The sequence below is a fragment of the Sinocyclocheilus rhinocerous genome, unplaced genomic scaffold, assembly GCF_001515625.1.
Source record: "Sinocyclocheilus rhinocerous isolate Xijiao unplaced genomic scaffold, SAMN03320098_v1.1 scaffold64, whole genome shotgun sequence".
NCBI lineage: Eukaryota > Metazoa > Chordata > Actinopteri > Cypriniformes > Cyprinidae > Sinocyclocheilus > Sinocyclocheilus rhinocerous.
In genome coordinates this window covers 912,850-932,802 of record NW_015659929.1, presented here as the reverse complement: position 1 = coordinate 932,802, position 19,953 = coordinate 912,850, and the positions used below count along the sequence as shown (strand labels likewise).

The following is a 19,953-nucleotide window of genomic DNA, read 5'->3' as shown; positions in this document are numbered from 1 at the left end:
AACACAATTTCTGCTCTCCGATTTCCACTATGAAGAATTTTATGTTTAACTTCCCTTTGGATTTGATATAAGTGCCTACCTTTCCCTTCTCCATCCCACCTCTCTTGCCACTTTTGATTTATTCTCTCCCATATTACACTTTTAACCTCTGTTTTGCTATCACTTACTTGCATTTCTATTTTTCCTTTTGTTAATGCCCTTTTTGCTAATTTATCTGCCATTTCATTCCCCTTTATCCCTACATGACCTGGGACCCATATAAATTTCACCTGTCTTCCTTGATTTACTATTCTTGTCACTGACTGGAGTACTTCAAACAGTATATCTTGACGACTTTTAGAATAGAATGACCTTAGACTAAGCTAGAGCTTGTTAATAGCGTTTGTAGAATCAACTGTTTAAGTATCGCCACCTACTGGACTAAATCTGTAACGTGACAAGCTTTAGCATGAGAGCCTCGACGGACCTGGAAAATGTCATGAAATTAATAACATAACATAAACAAGTAACGTTATAAAGAATAATAAGAAACAAATAAAGGATAACATAATTACATAACACAAATATAGAAGATCAGGTGTATTTCAGAATAAAAGCTTAAACACAAAATCGACTTTAATAGAAACATTATGTGCATTTAAACGTGGTAAGAGCATCAAAGACCTTCATGATACAAAACAACACGAATATGACAACACATCGTCCCTACTTTAAGAGACCGCTTCCCTGATGATCATTGTGATATGCACAAAGATTGCAACTCGCCATAAAACCAAGAAGATCATTGCAATTAAGCGATGACTTTTATTTTGGAATTTGAGCCTGTATTTCCGTGTAAAATCAGGCCAGTGGCTGAGTTCACACACCCGCGCGCACATATTCCATTGAACTTCCTCCTCAGCTCAGCTGTCAAAGCGTCTACACACCATTGCTCGAGGTAGCAATATCATATTTTTTTTGTTTAGGATATCAGACAGGGCTTAATCTGAGATGGAGGGCCAGCGCTGGTTACCACTGGAAGCCAACCCAGAGGTATGAATTTCTCACTATCTCACGATATTTTGTCGTTAATTAAATTTTATATCGTTCATCGGTTCATTTTTTCATAGGCAGCTTTTAGCAGGAACGGTAAGCTGCAGCTCATGTCTTTGACATCATATTTTATATGATACTGTTTTGTGTTCTGTGTCTGCTTTTCAGGTTATGAACCAAGTGAGTAGAGGTCTCGAATATCTGGGTGTGTCTAGGATTCAAAACTTGTGCCAAATGAATGAATCAGGTTTATTAAAGCACGTCTGTTTTAAAGCTAATTTCATAAGCTTTGATTTATTATGTTTATCAGCAATACTGCGCTTGATATCTTGTTTTTAATTTTATGGTATTGGAAGTAATGCGAGATGTATTTTATGTTTCACATTAGTTTATTATTGATATATTTAAATAGAAACGCTTCTGGAATGCGTAGGCCCTTGTCACGTGTCTCTCACCATACACTTCTAACCTCTGTACTAGTCTTATGATATATGATTTGTTTTTAATATGTATGTATTGTGTTATACCTTTGTTAAGTTTTTACGGCAACTTGGCTTGGTACCCACCTGGCAGTTTGGGGATGTGTACGGTTTGGAAGCTGAAGTTCTCAGTTTGGTGCCAAGGCCTGTTTGTGCTGTACTTTTGCTCTTCCCTATAACAAAGAAGGTATGACTGCAGTTTGCACCCATAATGACTCCATGTTTGCAAATAAGCTCTGTATTTTGTGACCCTGGACCACAAAACCAGTCATAAGGGTCAATTTTTTAGAAATTGAGATTTAAACACCACTTGTTGCAACTGGATACAGTTGTTGCTTGCAAATTATACCAAATCATAGTTGTATAGTTTTTTTATTCTTTTTTTATGCTGGGCTCTTTCTCTATTTGACGTGATATGGTAATTCCCTTTTAATATGTATTTTAAAGGGGTGTATTATTTGACTATTTGGTCTAAATAAAATGGAACAGGAAAGACTAATAAAATGGAACAGAATCGTGAGTTGCTCTCTTCACCATGACCCAAAATAAAATGAAATAACTGAATTTGCAGCACCAACACTTCTAATAATATTTATGATGATTTGAGCATTTTGTTCAGTTAGTTTGAAGTGATAATCTACCAATAATCATTGTGTGGTTATGTAATTAGTGTTAGTGACAACAAGAGTTCAAAAACTTGTGAATGTGTTTTTTTTTTTTTTTTTTTTTTTTTTTTTTTTTTTTTTTTTTTTTTTTTTTTTTTTTTTTTTTTTTTTTTTTTTTTTTTTTTTTTTTTTTTTTTTTTTTTTTTTTTTTTTTTTTTTTTTTTTTTTTTTTTTTTTAATGAGGGTGGTTAGGTTTCAGCATGACACAGGATGTGACAAAAATTGTATTAGTTAATGCAAACCTGTGGCCAGTTGCATAAACTTAGTGTCTTATGTTAAGACTAGGGGTACTTGGTTGTATTATTTTTTTTTTAATTAAATTAGACTAATTCTTTTTAGACTAATTCTTTGTTTTATGTAACCAACTTAAAAAAAAAAAAAAGTATTAATTCTTTATACCATAGTAAGTCAGATAAATAAAGCATCTTTGTCATTCTTGTAAATTATTATTATTTTACAGTGCGTTATCTGTACTGTAGATTGCATTTTAGTAATATTCTTTTCGTCAATGTAGTATGAAACCTTTAGACAGGAGGAGGAGGCAAAAATTAAGGCACAAGGACAAGCGGTGTCCTCAGATGTGTACTTCATGAAACAAACCATCGGCAATGCTTGTGGTACAATAGGGCGGAATTTTTGGTTTCAGCCAAAATAGTTTGAGAGCCGAAATTGCTGACAGAAATATCAAGAGGTAACTTGTTGCCAACTTTTTTTTACTATGTCTGGTTTAATTTATCACCTGAGAATACAACTGAGGTCACTATGAACAGCATACTGATTTAAATTACCCAAATTTAATTAACCAAACTTTTTGTATGAAAATTGTCATTACTCTGAGCAAAAATTAAGTTTGGTGAGGATCAGTTTTTTTTTTTTTTTTTTTTTTTTTTGGAGTGATTTCCCGTTTTAAAAAATATTAGTTAGTTCATTTGTATAAAGTTCACAGTGTACTTGTTTGTGGTATGTTCATGACATTCTTTTTTTACAGAGCCCAATTCACCACTTCAGGCATTTTTACTGCAGTCTGCAAAGATGAGCCCAGAAGAAAAGGCAACTTTCCTTGAAAAAGATGAGGTGATAAAATATGTTTTTGTTGCAACTGAATGGCCTCTGAAGGAATTAACTGAACTAAACTTTTATACATGATACTGATATTTTTATGATTTCAGAGTATCCGAGTAACACATGAGTCAAGTGCTCAGGAAGGACAAACAGAGGTTGGTATTTGCTAAATATAGAGTAGTTGCTAACACCGCATTCAAAACGGTACCAAGTATTTGCACACATTTTGAAGTTTCATCCCACTGATGAACTTTCCATGTGGTGTTGTTTTGTTAATGTTGAAGTAGCAGAATTTTGAGAATTGGACCATGTTGAAAATATTGCACTGTTAGTTCTTGATTCACAGTTTCTTAAAAAACAAAACAAAAAAACAAATAGATTCAAAGAGGCCCAGCTTATTTTTTAAATAATTAATTCTGGACCCGTAAATTAACAACAGATTTTGCATATCTGGTTTGTCTGATGCAGATTTTTTATTTTTTTTTTTAAGTCAGAAAAACATTTTTAACTTGACAATTTTTATTAAAAAAAATAGAATGACTTTAAATATAAATACATTTGTTAGAAATTATTTATCCATGCACATTATTTCATGTTCTCTTGTAGTCTTTAATCAAAAGCAAAAACTTCTCACCTTCGCAATGACATCTCTGGTGATGTGTGCATGGACATGAGGACGGAACAATAATACATCGCCTCCGGCAACCTGTTACTTACATGAGATTGCAGAAAAACACAACGATCCAATTAAAATCATCAATTATACCAAAACGTCTTGCCCTACTTTTTTTTCCTCAATCAACTGTGTACTCGGCGACAGCAGATTTAGAATGAAATTAGATTTAGAGTTAAATTTAGAATTAAAATAAGAATTATTGCTGCAGTCACATCTACACAGTATAACCGTTAAGACCTTTCCAATCTGGTTTCACTTCTTTCCACAGGACTTAGATGCTCTCTTAATTCTTAATGACCTTCTTTGGCTCTTCTCTGGCTCTGTATTCTTAGTATTCTCATTGTGTTGGGTCTCAGTTCTGCTTTTTTATTGCTGTTCCAGTGTCATAGAAAAATTCTAACATGCTAACTTTACTCTGCTCACACTTATAGGCTCCAAGCTTAGATGAAAAAGTGGATTTGCATTTTATTGCCTTTGTAAATGTTGAAGGACATTTATATGAACTGGGTAGGTAAACTTAATTTTACATGATGAATGTTGTCATTGTTTTAGTTGCTTGTCAGTTCTACACTAAAAATTTGATGTACAGTGATGTACAGTATCAACACCTATACGTAATTATTATGTGCAACATTGTGAAGGGAGATATTACTGGTGTTCATATTATGTTCATGTGTTTCAGATGGACGCAAACCTTTTCCAATTGTTCATGGGGAAACCACAGAGGACACATTTCTTGAGGTGGGATTTTTCTCAGTCATGGGCTATAGATGTACTGTATAGATTATTTCTAGCAAAGAATGTATATTTGCAACTTGTTTTGTTTGTAGACATTAGCTACGTTTTCATGGACACCTTTTGTTTCAATTGGAATGAAATCATTCTGATTGAGGAATCTGAATGTAGTGTTTACATGAACGTTAAATAAAGTGATTGGGTTGATGTGCACGTTTATATGTCACAAGCTTCACATTGAATTTCATCTTTTGATATGTGCACACTGCAGCAATATACACTTTCCCGCTGTTTGCACATACTATGCTTCTTCCATCGCTTCTTTTCTTTGTTTTAAAGAGCAGAGTTAGAATCTATATGTTTCTGGTCCTAATTAGGAGGCAAAGATCACATGAAGATTTTTGCCGTGCTGCTTGTATTTATCAAGCAGTAAACTCACAAATTCCCATTGCCAAAACAAGCCATCTGTGGATGAGAGTATGAAGTGAGGACTGATGGGACATTGTTCTGCTCCACTTCACAGACAATGAGTGGAAGGAGAATTTTAGAATAACATGACAGTCAATTATGACACTTCATTCTACAAAAACAACGGCTCTTTCCATGCATCATACACATTACACCATTTTTATGTCATTGCGCATGTACTTTCTAGTTTCGGTTTTCAATCCAACCAAGTGTTTACATGTCTATACTGCCCCTTTCAATCCGATCGAAATTTCATTGTGATTGAGCTCCGTCGGATCGATTGGGGTGTTTACATGAAAGCATTTCAGTCAGATTGAGCCATCAATCTGATTATTTAATTGCATGTAAACATAGCTATTGTTGTGGATGGAGGGGTCCGGTTTTATACATTTGACTCTTGTTTTTGCCTGATCTACAGGATTCTGCAGAGGTCTGCAAGAAGTTCATGGCACGTGATCCCCAGGAGCTCCGTTTCACTGTGGTGGCTCTTTCCAAAGCATAAAGTTTCTTGTTATTTTACCCAAGAGAAAAAACTGCCTATCATTCAGAAGTGCTGAATACTTTAAACCTTTATAGGTTCAATTTTGACTTTGAATAAGAAAAGTTTGTTAAAGGTTTTGACCATAACCGACAAAGCAAATGAGAAGCAAATTAGCTAATAATAAAAAAATGTACATGCACAAAATGTTGTATCTGCATGTTTACAACTCTCTGATTTAAATAATGTTTGTTAATTTCTCTAAAATTATAAAAGTTCATGGCACGGGATCCCCAGGAGCTCTGTTTAAAATCTGTTTTCTTGATGTTAATATTAATTCATCTAATGGTGGTGTTCTTTTTTTCTGCCAGAAAACATCCATTTAAAATAAAAGTTCTCCTGTTGAATATGTAGACTTATATTTTGACACAAAAATGCTCTTTTAACAGAAGTGTGTCAGTGTGCCAATGTGTCATTGCATATGGTGCCCTACTTCTAAATACCGTTTTCTCAAGAATACAGCAAAAATTCAGATGAAACTAAAACAATAAAGAACAAATGTTTTCATCTCATGGTGACCTCATTGCTGTATTATGAGTGACAACAGTTCACTCCCTGAATACTCAAGCTATGATTAATGTGCATCTTTTGTTTACGTTTATTTTTTCCCCTTCAGAACAGCAATGTTCTTTAAAAAATAAATTAAATTTGTAAACAAAAATAATCAATTCAGATTTATGTGATTTTAAGATATTGAGTATAATTATATATAAGATAAATTTTAAATTTTTTGTACACTGTATTATTTAGAGTATGCCTCTTCTTGAATACTTAATTCTGATTGGTCAATTGCAGCATTCAGTGGAATGAATAATGACTGTTGTCCAGGGAACATCAGGAAAGCCTTGCTTATGTACTGTAGCTGTGATCTTTCTTTCCTTCTTTATTTCTTTTTTAGTGAATTATTTGGTAAATAACCTTATACGTTGATAATGTACGGTCAGCTGGTTATTATTGCAAAATAAATGCTGATAGTTTGATTGGGTCGGTGTTCCTGGACACTGCATGGTCTTTGTATTCTCGCATAAATAATTTAGTTAAAATAATTTTGTCCTATTAACCAGCTGACAGAAATCTATCCCTTATTTACAGATTTACAACAGTAGTTGCACACTCGAAAAAATGTAAATAATAAATTAAGCAAAAATCAAGTATTTAAATTTGATAGTGATTAAAAAACATTAAATCAAAACCGTCTTGTATTTAGCTTTAAAAGTAGTCAGTCTATGCTTAAATGCACTTTACAATTTGAATACCATCTGACCTGCATCAGTACTTGTAAACAGACTTTGTGCTTTTTTTTTTTTTCACCAAATGCATTTTATTGTGCCCTCGGCACCTGTAATGTAACCTGACAGTAGTTTAGGTGTGTATCTTGACGCACTAGGGGGCGTATAAAGTACACAACGCAACTCTAAAGTTTCTCAGGAGCAGGCGGAGATTTAAGTTTTACCCTGCGTCGTTTACGGCTTTTATAAGGTCTTTGCTCGTTAAAGTTCTGACTCGGTGATAGTTGTGATGCTGGTAGTTTAAAAACGTTTACATGCTGACTTAATTTTCTAAGAAAACAGTTATAGTCTTACAATTATTCAAGCGACGCAGCAGAACTGAACGCTCGCGTTTTTACCATACGCGCGTCTTGCTCGCGTTTTTGCAGCGTAGACGCCTGTTTCCTTACAGCCTCAACAAGAAGCGCACTAAAGGCCGGTGATGGAGTGGCGACCGCAGTCTTCAGTGTGTTGTGAGGCTGCTTACTCAGAAGCACAGAGATGGATTGAGGTAAGAGCTTTCACACCTACTCTCACTTAGATAAAGATAGTTCAGGGAAGTGACACTTGATACTTCCAAATTATGAGGTAACCAAAATGAAAAAGTACTGATTCGATTCATTAACTCGTGCTGAATATACACAGACCTGTTGAATTCCTGTTTATAAAACCTGGCAAAATAAAAAAATACAACATATGCTAACCTACAAAATTGTAATAAGTATTATTAAAAGTATGTTTAGATAATTATCATTAGTGCTCATATTTGTGATGCGTTCAGCCTCGCCTTTTGCTTTTCAGCTTCTTGTCATTTACTTTTGCTAAACGCTGCATTGGTAGTTTTTGTGTGTGTGTGTGTGTGTGTTTGCAGTAAAGATCATTAAATGTGTATTTATGTGGATATTTATTTAACCTAAATAAAGGTTACAATTAGTGTAACATTTCTAGTAGCCTACCCTGCACACTTTATATCATTGTCAAAACGTCAATTTATTTTGATTATTTGTTTCTTTGAACACTGTAATAATGATTATCTTTATTGTTTATATATTTTAGTTCGATTAATATTTATTATTGTATTGTCCACAATCAACAAACACATTTTTGATTGTCATGAGGACAGTAAAATGCATTGTTTAACCTTATTCCAATAACATTGCAAAGCATGGGATAATTCACCCAAAAATGTAAATTATGATTTTATACTCTCTTCATGTCATTTCGAACCGAAATAACTTGCATTCTACTGCGGGACACAAAAGATATACTGTAAAATGTTGGTAGCCAAACAGTTTTGGACTTTTGTTGCATTATTTTGTCCATACAGTTTAAGTCAGTGGGACCCAAAACTGTTTAGTTACCAACATTCTGTCAAAATATCTTCTTTTTTTTTCCACAGAAGAAAGAAAGTCATGCAAGTTTGGAACAATGGAAAGTAAATGATGGCAGAATAAAATATTTGAGTGGACTATCCCTTTAAAGCACTGATCTATTTTCTTTTTCCGTCAAGCTCACTGTGGCAAAACCAAGTAGTCCTGCAAATATTTTCACACGCTTTAGTCAGTTTATTCCACTAAACCCTCTGGAACGCACTTAGTCTAAGGCACAAATGATTAGGACTTTCCTATCCTTGTGAATTCCCTTCTCTGCGGGTGATGGCCGGGCCAAAGCACTGGCTGTAACTGAACAAATATTGTTCTTAATTCATGAGGGGTGAATCTGAATGCTTTCAGTGTGAAATCAGTCTCTCACACATGCACACTGGTGCATTGTCACAGGCGGTGGACCTTGGCAAGGCAGTTTGACCCCAAGCCGATTGCTCCCCTGCAAAGGAAGGTGATGTGCCGCTTAGTGTCCGATCTGAATGACTAACGGGTTGTCAGGCGTGAGGGCGCACTGAGCAGTGCTGGAGTCTGAGTGTTAGAGTATGTGGGGTGTTCTAGTTAGCTGAATGATCTGGAGTTTGTCACATGTGCTCATGCTTGCACCAGGCACCCGGTCTGTGGGCAGAGACATTCCTGTTTTTCCTCCTGGGTAGTTCTCAGCTTGTTAAAGTCAAACCCAAAATTAGCCACCCTTCTGAAGTTGCTTGGTATATCTAAGAGTAGAAAGTTGGCAACTGGGGCTAAGTCATTCTTGTTGTGAAATAATATTAAATACTTAAAAAGCAGTTTAAAGTACATTTATTATACATTTATAACTGAAATATTTTATCTCACTTCATTTTACTGATGATCATTGAATGGTTATTAAAGTTGAGGTAATTGTGTGTCATCCAATTTTAAGTTGTACAAATTTGAGAAGTTTTTGAAAAAAAAAAAAAAGTTTCTTGAAAAGAAAAAAAGATTTGAACAAAACATCTATCAGTTATCCTGGTTCTTCTTTTTAGCCTAAAATGACCGAAGAGCATTTTCAATATTTCTTCATGTTCAGCAAACCCTACTTGATCAAAGGGATTATAGCACTTTGGCACAATTAACGATGTGCAGCATTCCGTGTGTCCAAACAGCTTGGAATGCCTCACTGCTCCTTCATGAATGAACAATAGCTGTGTGCAAAAGTGCAGCTGAATAAGAATCATGTCTTACATCGAAACCTCCTATTTATGAACAAATATTGTTCTTAATTCATGAGGGGTGAATCTGAATGCTTTCAGTGTGAAATCAGTCTCTCACACATGCACACTGGTGCATTGTCACAGGCGGTGGACCTTGGCAAGGCAGTTTGACCCCAAGCCGATTGCTCCCCTGCAAAGGAAGGTGATGTGCCGCTTAGTGTCCGATCTGAATGACTAACGGGTTGTCAGGCGTGAGGGCGCACTGAGCAGTGCTGGAGTCTGAGTGTTAGAGTATGTGGGGTGTTCTAGTTAGCTGAATGATCTGGAGTTTGTCACATGTGCTCATGCTTGCACCAGGCACCCGGTCTGTGGGCAGAGACATTCCTGTTTTTCCTCCTGGGTAGTTCTCAGCTTGTTAAAGTCAAACCCAAAATTAGCCACCCTTCTGAAGTTGCTTGGTATATCTAAGAGTAGAAAGTTGGCAACTGGGGCTAAGTCATTCTTGTTGTGAAATAATATTAAATACTTAAAAAGCAGTTTAAAGTACATTTATTATACATTTATAACTGAAATATTTTATCTCACTTCATTTTACTGATGATCATTGAATGGTTATTAAAGTTGAGGTAATTGTGTGTCATCCAATTTTAAGTTGTACAAATTTGAGAAGTTTTTGAAAAAAAAAAAAAAGTTTCTTGAAAAGAAAAAAAGATTTGAACAAAACATCTATCAGTTATCCTGGTTCTTCTTTTTAGCCTAAAATGACCGAGTAGAGTTGGTGGTGGTGGTAGATGTGAAATGGTTTAATTTTTTACTTTTTGGAATCTTAAATGTGTGTTTTTTTTTAAAGGCTGCATTTATGTGATAAAAATACATTAAAACAATAATATAGTGAATCATTATTAAACATTTCAAATATATTCTAATTCTAATTTAAAAATGTTATATAGTCCAGTGATGATAAAGCTAAATTTTCAGTAGGCATTTTTCAGTGTCAAATGATCCATCATAAATCATTGCAATCTGCTGAATTAGTGCTCAGGAAACATTTCTTATTATTATCAATGTTGAAAACAGTTGTGCTGATTTTTGCATGATTATTTATGTAGAAACCATGATATTTAATGCATTATTGCTAAATAAATCATTCTTATTTCAAATAAATCTATTTTTTGTTTTACAATAGTATATTCTTTTAAATGTAATAGTACTAAATAGTATCTCCTGCCCCTTAAATTATAGTGGATTGCAGCAATGCTATTTATTTACTTATTTATTTATGTTTGTTTGTTTGCTAGTTATTTGTTTATTGGTTTTCTAAGTGATTTGTTCAAGCTCTCAAATTGTTCTTCACATGCTACAGAGATCTATTTAAAAACTAAAAGCCATCATGGACATTACAATGACAGGAACAGCAGGGGTCAGGATTTCATATGTCACTGAGCTCTGATGTTTACTACGCCATGCTGTGTAAATGTGCTCCATATGATTATCCTCTTATCTCTTCACACTCCATATCTGTGAGGGTTTGTAATGGTTACATAAAACTACATGAAGGGTACAGGAAGTCATTTGTCATTTTGTGCCAAATAACTTGATCTTTAATATTATTTGATATTATGTATTCTAGTACATAATGGACGTTTTTTTGGCTGTATTAGAAGAACTTATTAGTTATCTCGATTTTGAAAGATTTAGATCAGTGTGACAGGGGATACAGAATTCCTGTTGAGATAATCTACCTTAATTTGCTTTGTAACTTGATCTAGTACGAGGATCATAGTATTTGTCCTCACATTATTTTTGTCCTTGTTTTGTTCAGCAGACATAGAAAGTGTCCTTTGAAGTTCTGCTTCTAAAAGAGAACAATTGCGGTTCAAATCTCACAGTCAATACTGATCTCAACATAACCAGTGACCTTTTACATGTAAGGCTCTCCACACCCTCTGAATACATGCCATGCTCCTGAGCGACAGCCAAGTAAAAGCAGCTTAAGAGTGTGCTATTCAAAACAACAGACTTCATGTTATTAATAAGTGGTTATGCTTTATTGACATCTCAAGATTTCTCTATGGCCTGATTTTCTTGTAGTTAGCTGCGGTTTTCTTAAATGTGATGTTTTCTAGACCAGTAGCATATTATAAAACATACTTGCTAAATGAGCAACTCTGTTTTTACTGGCGTTCAAACTTGGAAATTGAAAACATTTGTATTCGGAAAAAGGGCTGTACTCATAGATTATGTTATATGAGGTGTGGAGCAACAGGGCTCACATTGTAACAGTGTAGTCTGAGGGTATAAACACAACATAAATGCTTCCCTGTGTGTGAGCAAAAACAATGGGCTGGCTGCCCTCTGTGTCCTGCAGGAGTAGCTTGAGATCATTGGAAAGGCATGAAACTGTGTGTAGAACTGTGACATTCCTCCAGATGCTCTCGTTCTCTGTGGTTTGGCCGCTGGGCTCCAGCCCTGATTACTGAATAACCCAAGATTCTCCAAAAGAGACTGTGTTGTTGTACTGGTGTGTTAGTCTCTTGGACTTGCAGCTTGGAAGAACAACTTTCCTTTCCCTGGACATAACCTTCCCACTTACTGGTTCTTAGTGCTTCCTGTGTTTGTCCTCGTCTCGCAGGCAGTCACTAAGAAGAAGTTTGTGAGCAGTAATTTCCGGAGTTCTCTGGAGAATGGACTTCTGTTGTGTGAGTAAGTAAAGCTGTTTTTACTTCTCTCATTTTTACTATGGTTTTCTTGTTTAATGCATGAAAAGATTTCTGCTATACCTTTTATAATTGCTTTTAATAATAACTATTGCATAACTCCTTCATGCACACTAACATAATATAGTGTAATCAGTCTTAAATGGACAGTTAACCCAAAAATACAAATTCTGTTATCATTTTCTCATCCTCATGTTCTTCCAAACCTGTATGATTTCTTTCTTCTGTGGAACAAAAAAAAATGTTGAGGAATGTTTCGGCTGTTTTTGTCCATACTTTAGACGTTTTGAGCTCCAAAAAGTGCATAAATGTAACATAAAAGTAATCTATACAACTCTAGTATCCTTGATCAAAAAGATCCCTTTTTATGATGTAAAGAGCAAAAAATAAGGGGTTATTCAATATCAAATCAAATCAAATCAAAACATCGATCATCTAATGGATATGCATGCATAAATCTAATATGGCGATACATCAATAATGCTAACTTTTTACAGTTTCTTGTCATTTTTCGACCTCATTGACTTTCATTGTATAAACAAAAACAGTTAAAACATTCTTCAAAATATCTTCCTTTGTGTTTTGTAGAAGAAAACAATCATATGGATTTGGACATTATTTTTTGAATTTGGGCTTTTAAACTATCCAACCCAGGCAGGTGAAGGTGAAATCTGGCAACATTTTATTTTGTTAGTTGTTGTTTGCTGAGTGGCACTAAAAGGTTAATGCTATATCGCTTTTGAAAATAATGTACACCAAACCCAATCTTAAAACAAATCGATAGTGTTTTAAAAGCAAGTGTGAGATAAAAACATATTTGCTGAAGCAACCATACCATTTTAGCTTGCTTCTACAAGTCTTTGAGCTTTTTAGCATGACTCGTGTTTCATTAAACTCATACTCCACATCGCAAATGCAATGCTGTACCAGGGGCGCTACCGAGCAAGTTTACTATGTCAGAAAAGCTAAACATATTGAGATGTAAATGTCAAAGTGAATTTGTTTGCAAATTATGCACTGTGAGGTCATAATATAGTGTTGTACAAGGAACTGAATAAAAATAAGTCTTGAAAATTGATAATCTGCCCCATGTAATCATAATTTGTATGAAAAGGATTTTTTTATTTTTTTGCAAAAGTAGAGGTACAGGCACATTTTTCCATTGAGCTTTTCTATTATGCTCTGTAACAATATTTGACCTGTTACCTGAAATGTGATGCAAGCTAACCTGAACTTTTTCATTTGGAACTTGCATCTAAGCTGTGTGTCATTTAATGTGCATTATGCCATACAGCTATTTTTAAAACACATAATTTGTACCCGGCTGCCACAGTCACACTCTGTTCCATCCCAGGAAGCATTAGTAAGCCCAGCAGAGGAAAACAACACGGATGGAAGAGCATTTAAAAGGACAGCTGGGAAGAGGTGATCCATAGTGCCAGCTACTCTAGCAGGGTTCAGAAACCTGAGCAGGGCAGAGTGCAGGCACACAGGGATTGACGGCACTCAGGCCTCTTCTACAGCAGCTCTGTTGTGCTGTTTATGTAGAGAGAGCGTTGAGTTCAGTGGACTGGGTGTGACATGCTGCAAGCTCAGGGATTTCAGCACATTTCTGAACCTGACTGGATGGTTCTGGGGCAGTGCGTGGGCCGGTCTGACATGCTGGTGTCAGTCGAGTGACTCAGCAGACTAATTACCACAGTCCAGTGCAGAATCTCACCGTCCTGCTCCTGCACTCTCATGCTGCTTTCTTTCGGTCTGTACTAAGCTATTAGCTTTGCCATTTCCACATGAGTGGACAAATGCACACATTACCTGAGGATACTGTCACTCTGGATCTCACGTCTAAACAAAGACTCCTGTGAAACTACCGCTGGGGTCGACATAGCAAAGTCTTGACTTGAACTTAAAGAGTTCATAGATGTGTGAACAGGTTTTTCAGTGGTTGCGCAGGATACACATTTGTACTGTTTTAAAGATCACAAACAGGGAGGATATTATTTATATTGCCAGCACTACATATTGTTTAGAAAAATTGCAGCTCTGTTATTTGCTTAAAGAGTTCACCTAAAATTTAAATTATGTCGTCATTTACTCACCCTTATGTTGTTCCAAACCTGTATGACTTACTTTCTTCTGTGGTTAAAGAAAGAAAGTCAAGTTATTTTATATCACTAAATGAGAGTAGATACACTGTATGTCTGTATGTCTCTCCCTTTATTACACATAACCAAAACAGCCAGAAATCAAGTTTCTCACACATTATATTTCATGCTCATCACTCCTTGTTAGCTATCAGCTGCACACCTTTTTATTTTCAATGTTTAATGTTTATTTCTCCAAACCAGTTTTTCACAAAAAAAACTAGACTTGGCCTATTTAGAGGCTATTGACTGATGTCTGTTTCCACAGAGAGTTGTTTGTATTTTCTTCAGGGCATTAGATGGCTTTGTAAACTGAAGCCAGATGGTCAGAATTAAAGGAAGCCATAAACTGGCAACCGACACATGATATAATTGTTTGTGTTGACTTTAGCTCTGTTTTTCTCTTTCTAGTCTGATCAACAAGATCAGGCCTGGCGTCGTCAAGAAGCTAAACAGATTATCCACACCTATTGCTGGCCTGGTAAGTTTTTTTTTAATTTTTTTTATCATTATTATTATTTGTACTTTGACATGCATATATTATTTGTGCTGTAGTATTTCACCTTGGCTAAGAACCTTAACTCTTACAAAGAAATTTGAATGATTTACCAAACAGTTTACATGTACATGGGTGTTAAGTGTGAATTGCACAGGGTTGATCATTTACTTATACTTGGTATTTAATAGGAATCATTTGCCTCCAAACAGTAAGCATTGTGATTTTTTTCCCCATCAAGAACAATCCTTTCAAGAACAAATCTTTTTGAGGACTTTTTTAATTCAAGAGCATAGACAAGTTGGATATGGGCCTGAATTAAGCTATTTTTATTGAAGCTGTTTTGGCCTAATCTATGCAAAACATGCTCATTTATTTCCCATTGCCCTTTAAAACTCTTGACCCAGGAAAGCTTAGATAAGCATCTGCATGTCCAACAGCATCACAGTGGTATTTCCATAAAATGCTTCCAACCCCAAAACCTACCAAGCACAGCCTAAACTCACAATTGAGGGCTTACATGGCAAGGGATAAGCAACGGCATGCAAAGAAAAACACATAGTTTGGAGTATATTTTAGTTTTGCTAAATACTGCTGAGCCTGTAAAGTTTGTCCGTAAGAGAGCTGTTTCTGACCTCCCAGCAAACCATAAGATGCAAAAAAAAACACAATGCTCTTATCCAGCTATGTTTATGACTGATGAAAGCTATTTTTCAACAGAATGAAAGGCTCATTCAAGGCTCTGAAATCTTACCAGCGCCATTATTGTTCCTTCTGGCTGCTTTGCTTTTGTTCGACACAGTTTCATTCTAATACAGAGGATTTATATTTTGTTAAATCAAGGCTCATTAGTGCAAGAGCGGAAATCTCTGGTTTTGTGGACTGTGTAGCGACTCTGGCTTTGGATCGCTAAACTCTACTCAGGGTTTGGCTTCGACTGATCTCTGGATCACTTTCCCATAGTTCCATCAAACCCGGAGCCGTGGTTTACCCTTGTGTTTCCCTGGATAGCTGATCCTCCTTTTAACAATTTGAAGAGAAGAAGCCTACACTTGTGTGGCACGCTGTTCGGCCACATTAGAAAAGTCATTCTGGCAGAGCTTTGGCCTGAGGTTTAGCAGAGAGACGACTCCTTAGAGCGTAGCCCTTCATAAACCCCCCATAATTGAGCTTGATGGATATATTTGCAACGAGTCTCACCACTATGAAAGGAGAATTGGCAGAACTGATTATTTGAATAGAATTTTCCACAGGCCACCAGGCTTGTTAGCTCTTAAAAGTGGGCATTTAAGCATTTATATTTTATTATTTACTTTCATTAAACCCATAATGTGAAATTGTTCAATTTTGAATGAACTGGCACATTATTCCCTGTTCACCATAATCGTTTACTGAAAACAACATGTTTCATATGAGAACTTAATCTATGCTGACACACTTTTCACATAAATGTACTTTAACATACCTTAGATTGCAAATATATCTCCAGTGATGCCTGTGCAACACGTTGCTGGATAACATATGAGTGTTTGGTATACAACACCTCCAAATTCCTAAATCATAATCAATCAACCAATCAGCAGTCGCAAAACAGTGTTTGACAGGCGGCTTGATAGTTTTGTCAGAGGACTGTAATCACTAAATGAGAATTTCTGACAGGATTATGTGCACTGTAAAGTTAAAGATTCTTTCTGCATCATTATGTCTGCATGATTTGGTTCTTGAGATGAATTCTGATATGCTAAATAATGAATGTTAAAATGTGCTTAAGTGAATTAAAGGAATTTTTACTATGCGGTTGGTTTGACCCAAAGCTATGCAATCTTCAGATGCTATTTCTTTGCTAACTCATTTATCCCATCGATTTTTAATTTCTACTTATTTGCATACAGTAGTTATTAATCTTTTTTTGCCAAAATCCTTTTCACTAAAACGTTCATATAAATGTATGTAGTCTATTTATTTATACTTAGTAATATGTTATACATTTTTTACAAGTGTGAAATTTTAACCCAAATCCATGTACAGTATGCTAATTGTAGCAACCTTGGTTAGGCCCCTTGTTCAAGGACACAAAAGTTATAGATTCAGTGTCACATATAGCTGGGATTGAACCTGTAACTGTTTTGTTGTGTGAAACCTAATAACTACACCTAAATTTTATACATTTGAAGTATTCTGCTGTGGCAAGGTGATATTGTTGTAGGTAGAGGTATCTGACACACTCCAGCCAATGATTATGTCATTGTCCCGAAGCTATCTGTGCAAAATTATTAACGCCTATTAATGGTTTGATTTACATGTCCTGTTAAGGAATTGTAGGTCATTTTAAATTCCATGTAAAGGTCTGTTTGTTCCTAGCCACCTGCTCCAAGACATTTAGCATTCAGGTATTCTGGTAAACAGGTGACTAGCAGAATTTTTTCATATCTTAGATATTTTGCATAAGTCTAGGTTAAAGGTTAAGGACACTGATCAAGCTGTTGGAGTGCGAGAATTTGTTTGAGGAACAGAACGCTAAGAGACATCTTGTTGACATCCATTTTCTGTGAACTGCATTTCAGACACGCATTTGTTACCTTTAAACACAGATGAAACGTGCTTCAAAAGATACTTTGACCCTCACACAGTGTCAGGGTGAGACCTGGATTTAACAGTTTAAGCAAGGAGGTGATTCAGAAGTGCAGCTCCTCATTGCCATCTGCTAATAAGCATGTTTGCCGTTTAAATATAGACCAGAGCACCCTGTGATTATTTTAGAGCAAGCAGGAAAGGGTGGACTGCACGCTCTGAACATCTCATCCAGATGGCTGATCGAATCTAATTGAAATGATATCACAACACAACATCAGTGCCGTGATAGTCTGCATTCATCAACATACCGGATGTGTATGTGAATGCACGCACACAATCTCAAGTTTCCTTTATATTTAGGCATTTCCCTACCCACCCACTAAGCGATTTTAACACTTGCTCAGGGGAAATAGTTTGTCGTTTCAGTCACCTGTGTTTCATGGCAACCCGGTCTCCAAAATAATCCACCGCCCTGAAGATTCCTCAAATATTCTGCTGAGAGATTTGAGTGGCGGTTTCTGGGTGTGAAAAGGGAGAGTATGCTTGAGTTTATATGTGCACATGTAGGTTTGTGTCTGGGTTAGTCTAGAGCGAGTGAAAAGGGAGAGTGTGTGTTTGTGTGGCTGCCATGCATGTGCGGGGGAGGGGACTAGTGGCGTTGACACTCTCTGTCATGTTTTTGCACCACCCCGAGGCCAAACTCCTGCTCTCACAGGTACTGTCACAGGTCAATCAGCGATGTCCCTGCCTTCATTCTTTGCTCTTGTGGTGTCACTTTTTATTTGCCACCTGCCCTCTTTCGTCTCCTCCCACTGCTTCAGCTCACTGGACTGAACTTTGGATGCAATGATTTCTGGACTGCTTGTGCCAAAGACTTCCCAAATGACTGCTGTCTAACTCACAAGGTGGACACATATTCTCTGTCGACAGGACAACATCAGCCTCTTCTTAAAAGCCTGTGCAAAGCTTGGACTAAAAGAGGCCCAGCTTTTCCACCCTGGAGACCTTCAAGACTTATCCACACGTGTGACTGTCAAGTAAGTTTTGGTTTTCTCAACTTACAATGTTCGGTAATATGCTTGAACCTTCGCCAATGTGAAAATAGCAGTGGTTTAGCTGCAACAGAATGTGTCCAACCACTGTTTATGGCTCACTGGATGGTGATTTTGGCAGATCTTATTGTCCTCTTGTCTCATATCCACATACTGTTGTAAAACAGGCTTGTATTACCAAGCCAGTTATTTAAATTCATTGTATGAGAGTCAATGCGAATGGCTATTTTTAATACATTTATGGGACGTGTTGTGGTTGTTGACATTATAGCTTTGTAACATTTATCATACAGTCGTTCCCGGCTTGTTTTGTTTGTGAAAATGAATTGAATATTAAATGAAAGTCATGAATTAGATATGCCCTTTGGTCAAGTGAAAAATGAAAGTTAGAGAAGAGCCAGTAAATGAAGCAGAGCAGAGGTGAGTCGCAATAAAACTATAATCTGATCTTAAAACAGCAGAATCACCCTCATCAGTGAAGCATAAACTCTCACTATCGCTGAATCAGAAGCTGACGGTTGGCTTGTGTATGCGTAAATCCGAGATGTGTGAATTTGCCACTCGCAGGTGTTTGTCATGTGCAAGCTGTAATCATGCTATATTGTTGTAGTTTCAGTGTTTTGGCTCAACCCATACCTGTGACCAGGGTGGAAAAACATGGCATGTTGATCAACCTGTTCATATTCTCACAGGTGTGTCTTGTATGGTTGCGTCGTGAGATCTGTCAGTCCAGCTCTGACATGTTCTTCACCACAATAGCACTCTGATATTTGCAAACAAAACCACTAAGAAGTACTAGGCTATTATATTTTACAAGTCACTTAAATGAACTAGAACATGTGTGATTCAGGTTCAAAACAAAGGTTCACAAATATAATAATTCTGTCATCATTTACATACCCTCATGTCATTCCAATCCTGACTTTGTCTTCCACTGAAGAAAAAAGGAGAAATTTTGAATAATGTGCTGGTTGCAGTTACAATGAATGGGAACTTTCAAGCTTTAAAAAAATGAAATAAAGGACCATAAAATTATAATAAAAGTAGTTTGCTTGACTTGTGCGCTATTTTCATTATTCATTCGAATATTTTAAATTATTTATATTGAATATGCAAATTACACCAGTGTGTTTTATAAGAATTAAAAAAAGCCAACATCCCTTTGTTTAGTACCAATGTAATTTGAAAGAGCTTTATATACATTTCCTGTTTTCATTTCATTTTAGTTAAAATTTCAGCTATTTTGTTGTTTTTTTTGTGATTTTCATTAGTTTTATTTATTTATTTTTTGTCTTATACTACATGCAGTTACAATGAATGGAAACTAAAGCTTCCAAGCTTCAAAAAGGAAGTAAAGGACCATAAAAGTATAATAAAAGTAGTTTGCTTGACTTCCAAATAGCTGTGACTAACAGATCGGTCATTCACTGATAATCTTCTCCATCAGGGGTTTGTTAACCAGATCATTGAGTCAATGAGTTGAACTTGAA

At 35.9% G+C, this 19,953-nt stretch overlaps 2 protein-coding genes across 12 annotated transcripts in view; both read left to right on the top strand.

The window, feature by feature from the left end:
- The first annotated feature begins 847 nt into the window (after positions 1-847).
- LOC107724473 (ubiquitin carboxyl-terminal hydrolase isozyme L3-like) lies at positions 848-6,162 on the top strand. The gene is made up of 9 exons (XM_016533433.1): positions 848-1,032; positions 1,201-1,212; positions 1,570-1,698; positions 2,691-2,808; positions 3,150-3,250; positions 3,346-3,393; positions 4,346-4,421; positions 4,597-4,655; positions 5,536-6,162. Exons 1-9 carry the CDS (start codon positions 991-993, stop codon positions 5,617-5,619), a joined length of 669 nt encoding a protein of 222 aa, XP_016388919.1. The 5' UTR covers positions 848-990; the 3' UTR covers positions 5,620-6,162.
- Positions 6,163-7,149: 987 nt separating this feature from the next.
- The window catches only part of LOC107724468 (LIM domain only protein 7-like), a 47,435-nt gene continuing 34,631 nt past the window's right edge, over positions 7,150-19,953 (top strand). For 2 of the 11 annotated variants that reach the window (XM_016533424.1, XM_016533423.1), the window contains exons 1-4: positions 7,150-7,434; positions 12,113-12,183; positions 14,753-14,822; positions 18,342-18,448. In XM_016533424.1, coding sequence (XP_016388910.1) covers positions 7,366-7,434; positions 12,113-12,183; positions 14,753-14,822; positions 18,342-18,448 — 317 coding nt within the window. In that variant the 5' untranslated portion in view covers positions 7,150-7,365. Of the gene's footprint in view, positions 7,435-12,112; positions 12,184-14,752; positions 14,823-18,341; positions 18,449-19,953 lie in introns of those variants that run through there. The other 9 variants (XM_016533417.1, XM_016533418.1, XM_016533419.1 and 6 more) reach the window with 7 other exon arrangements.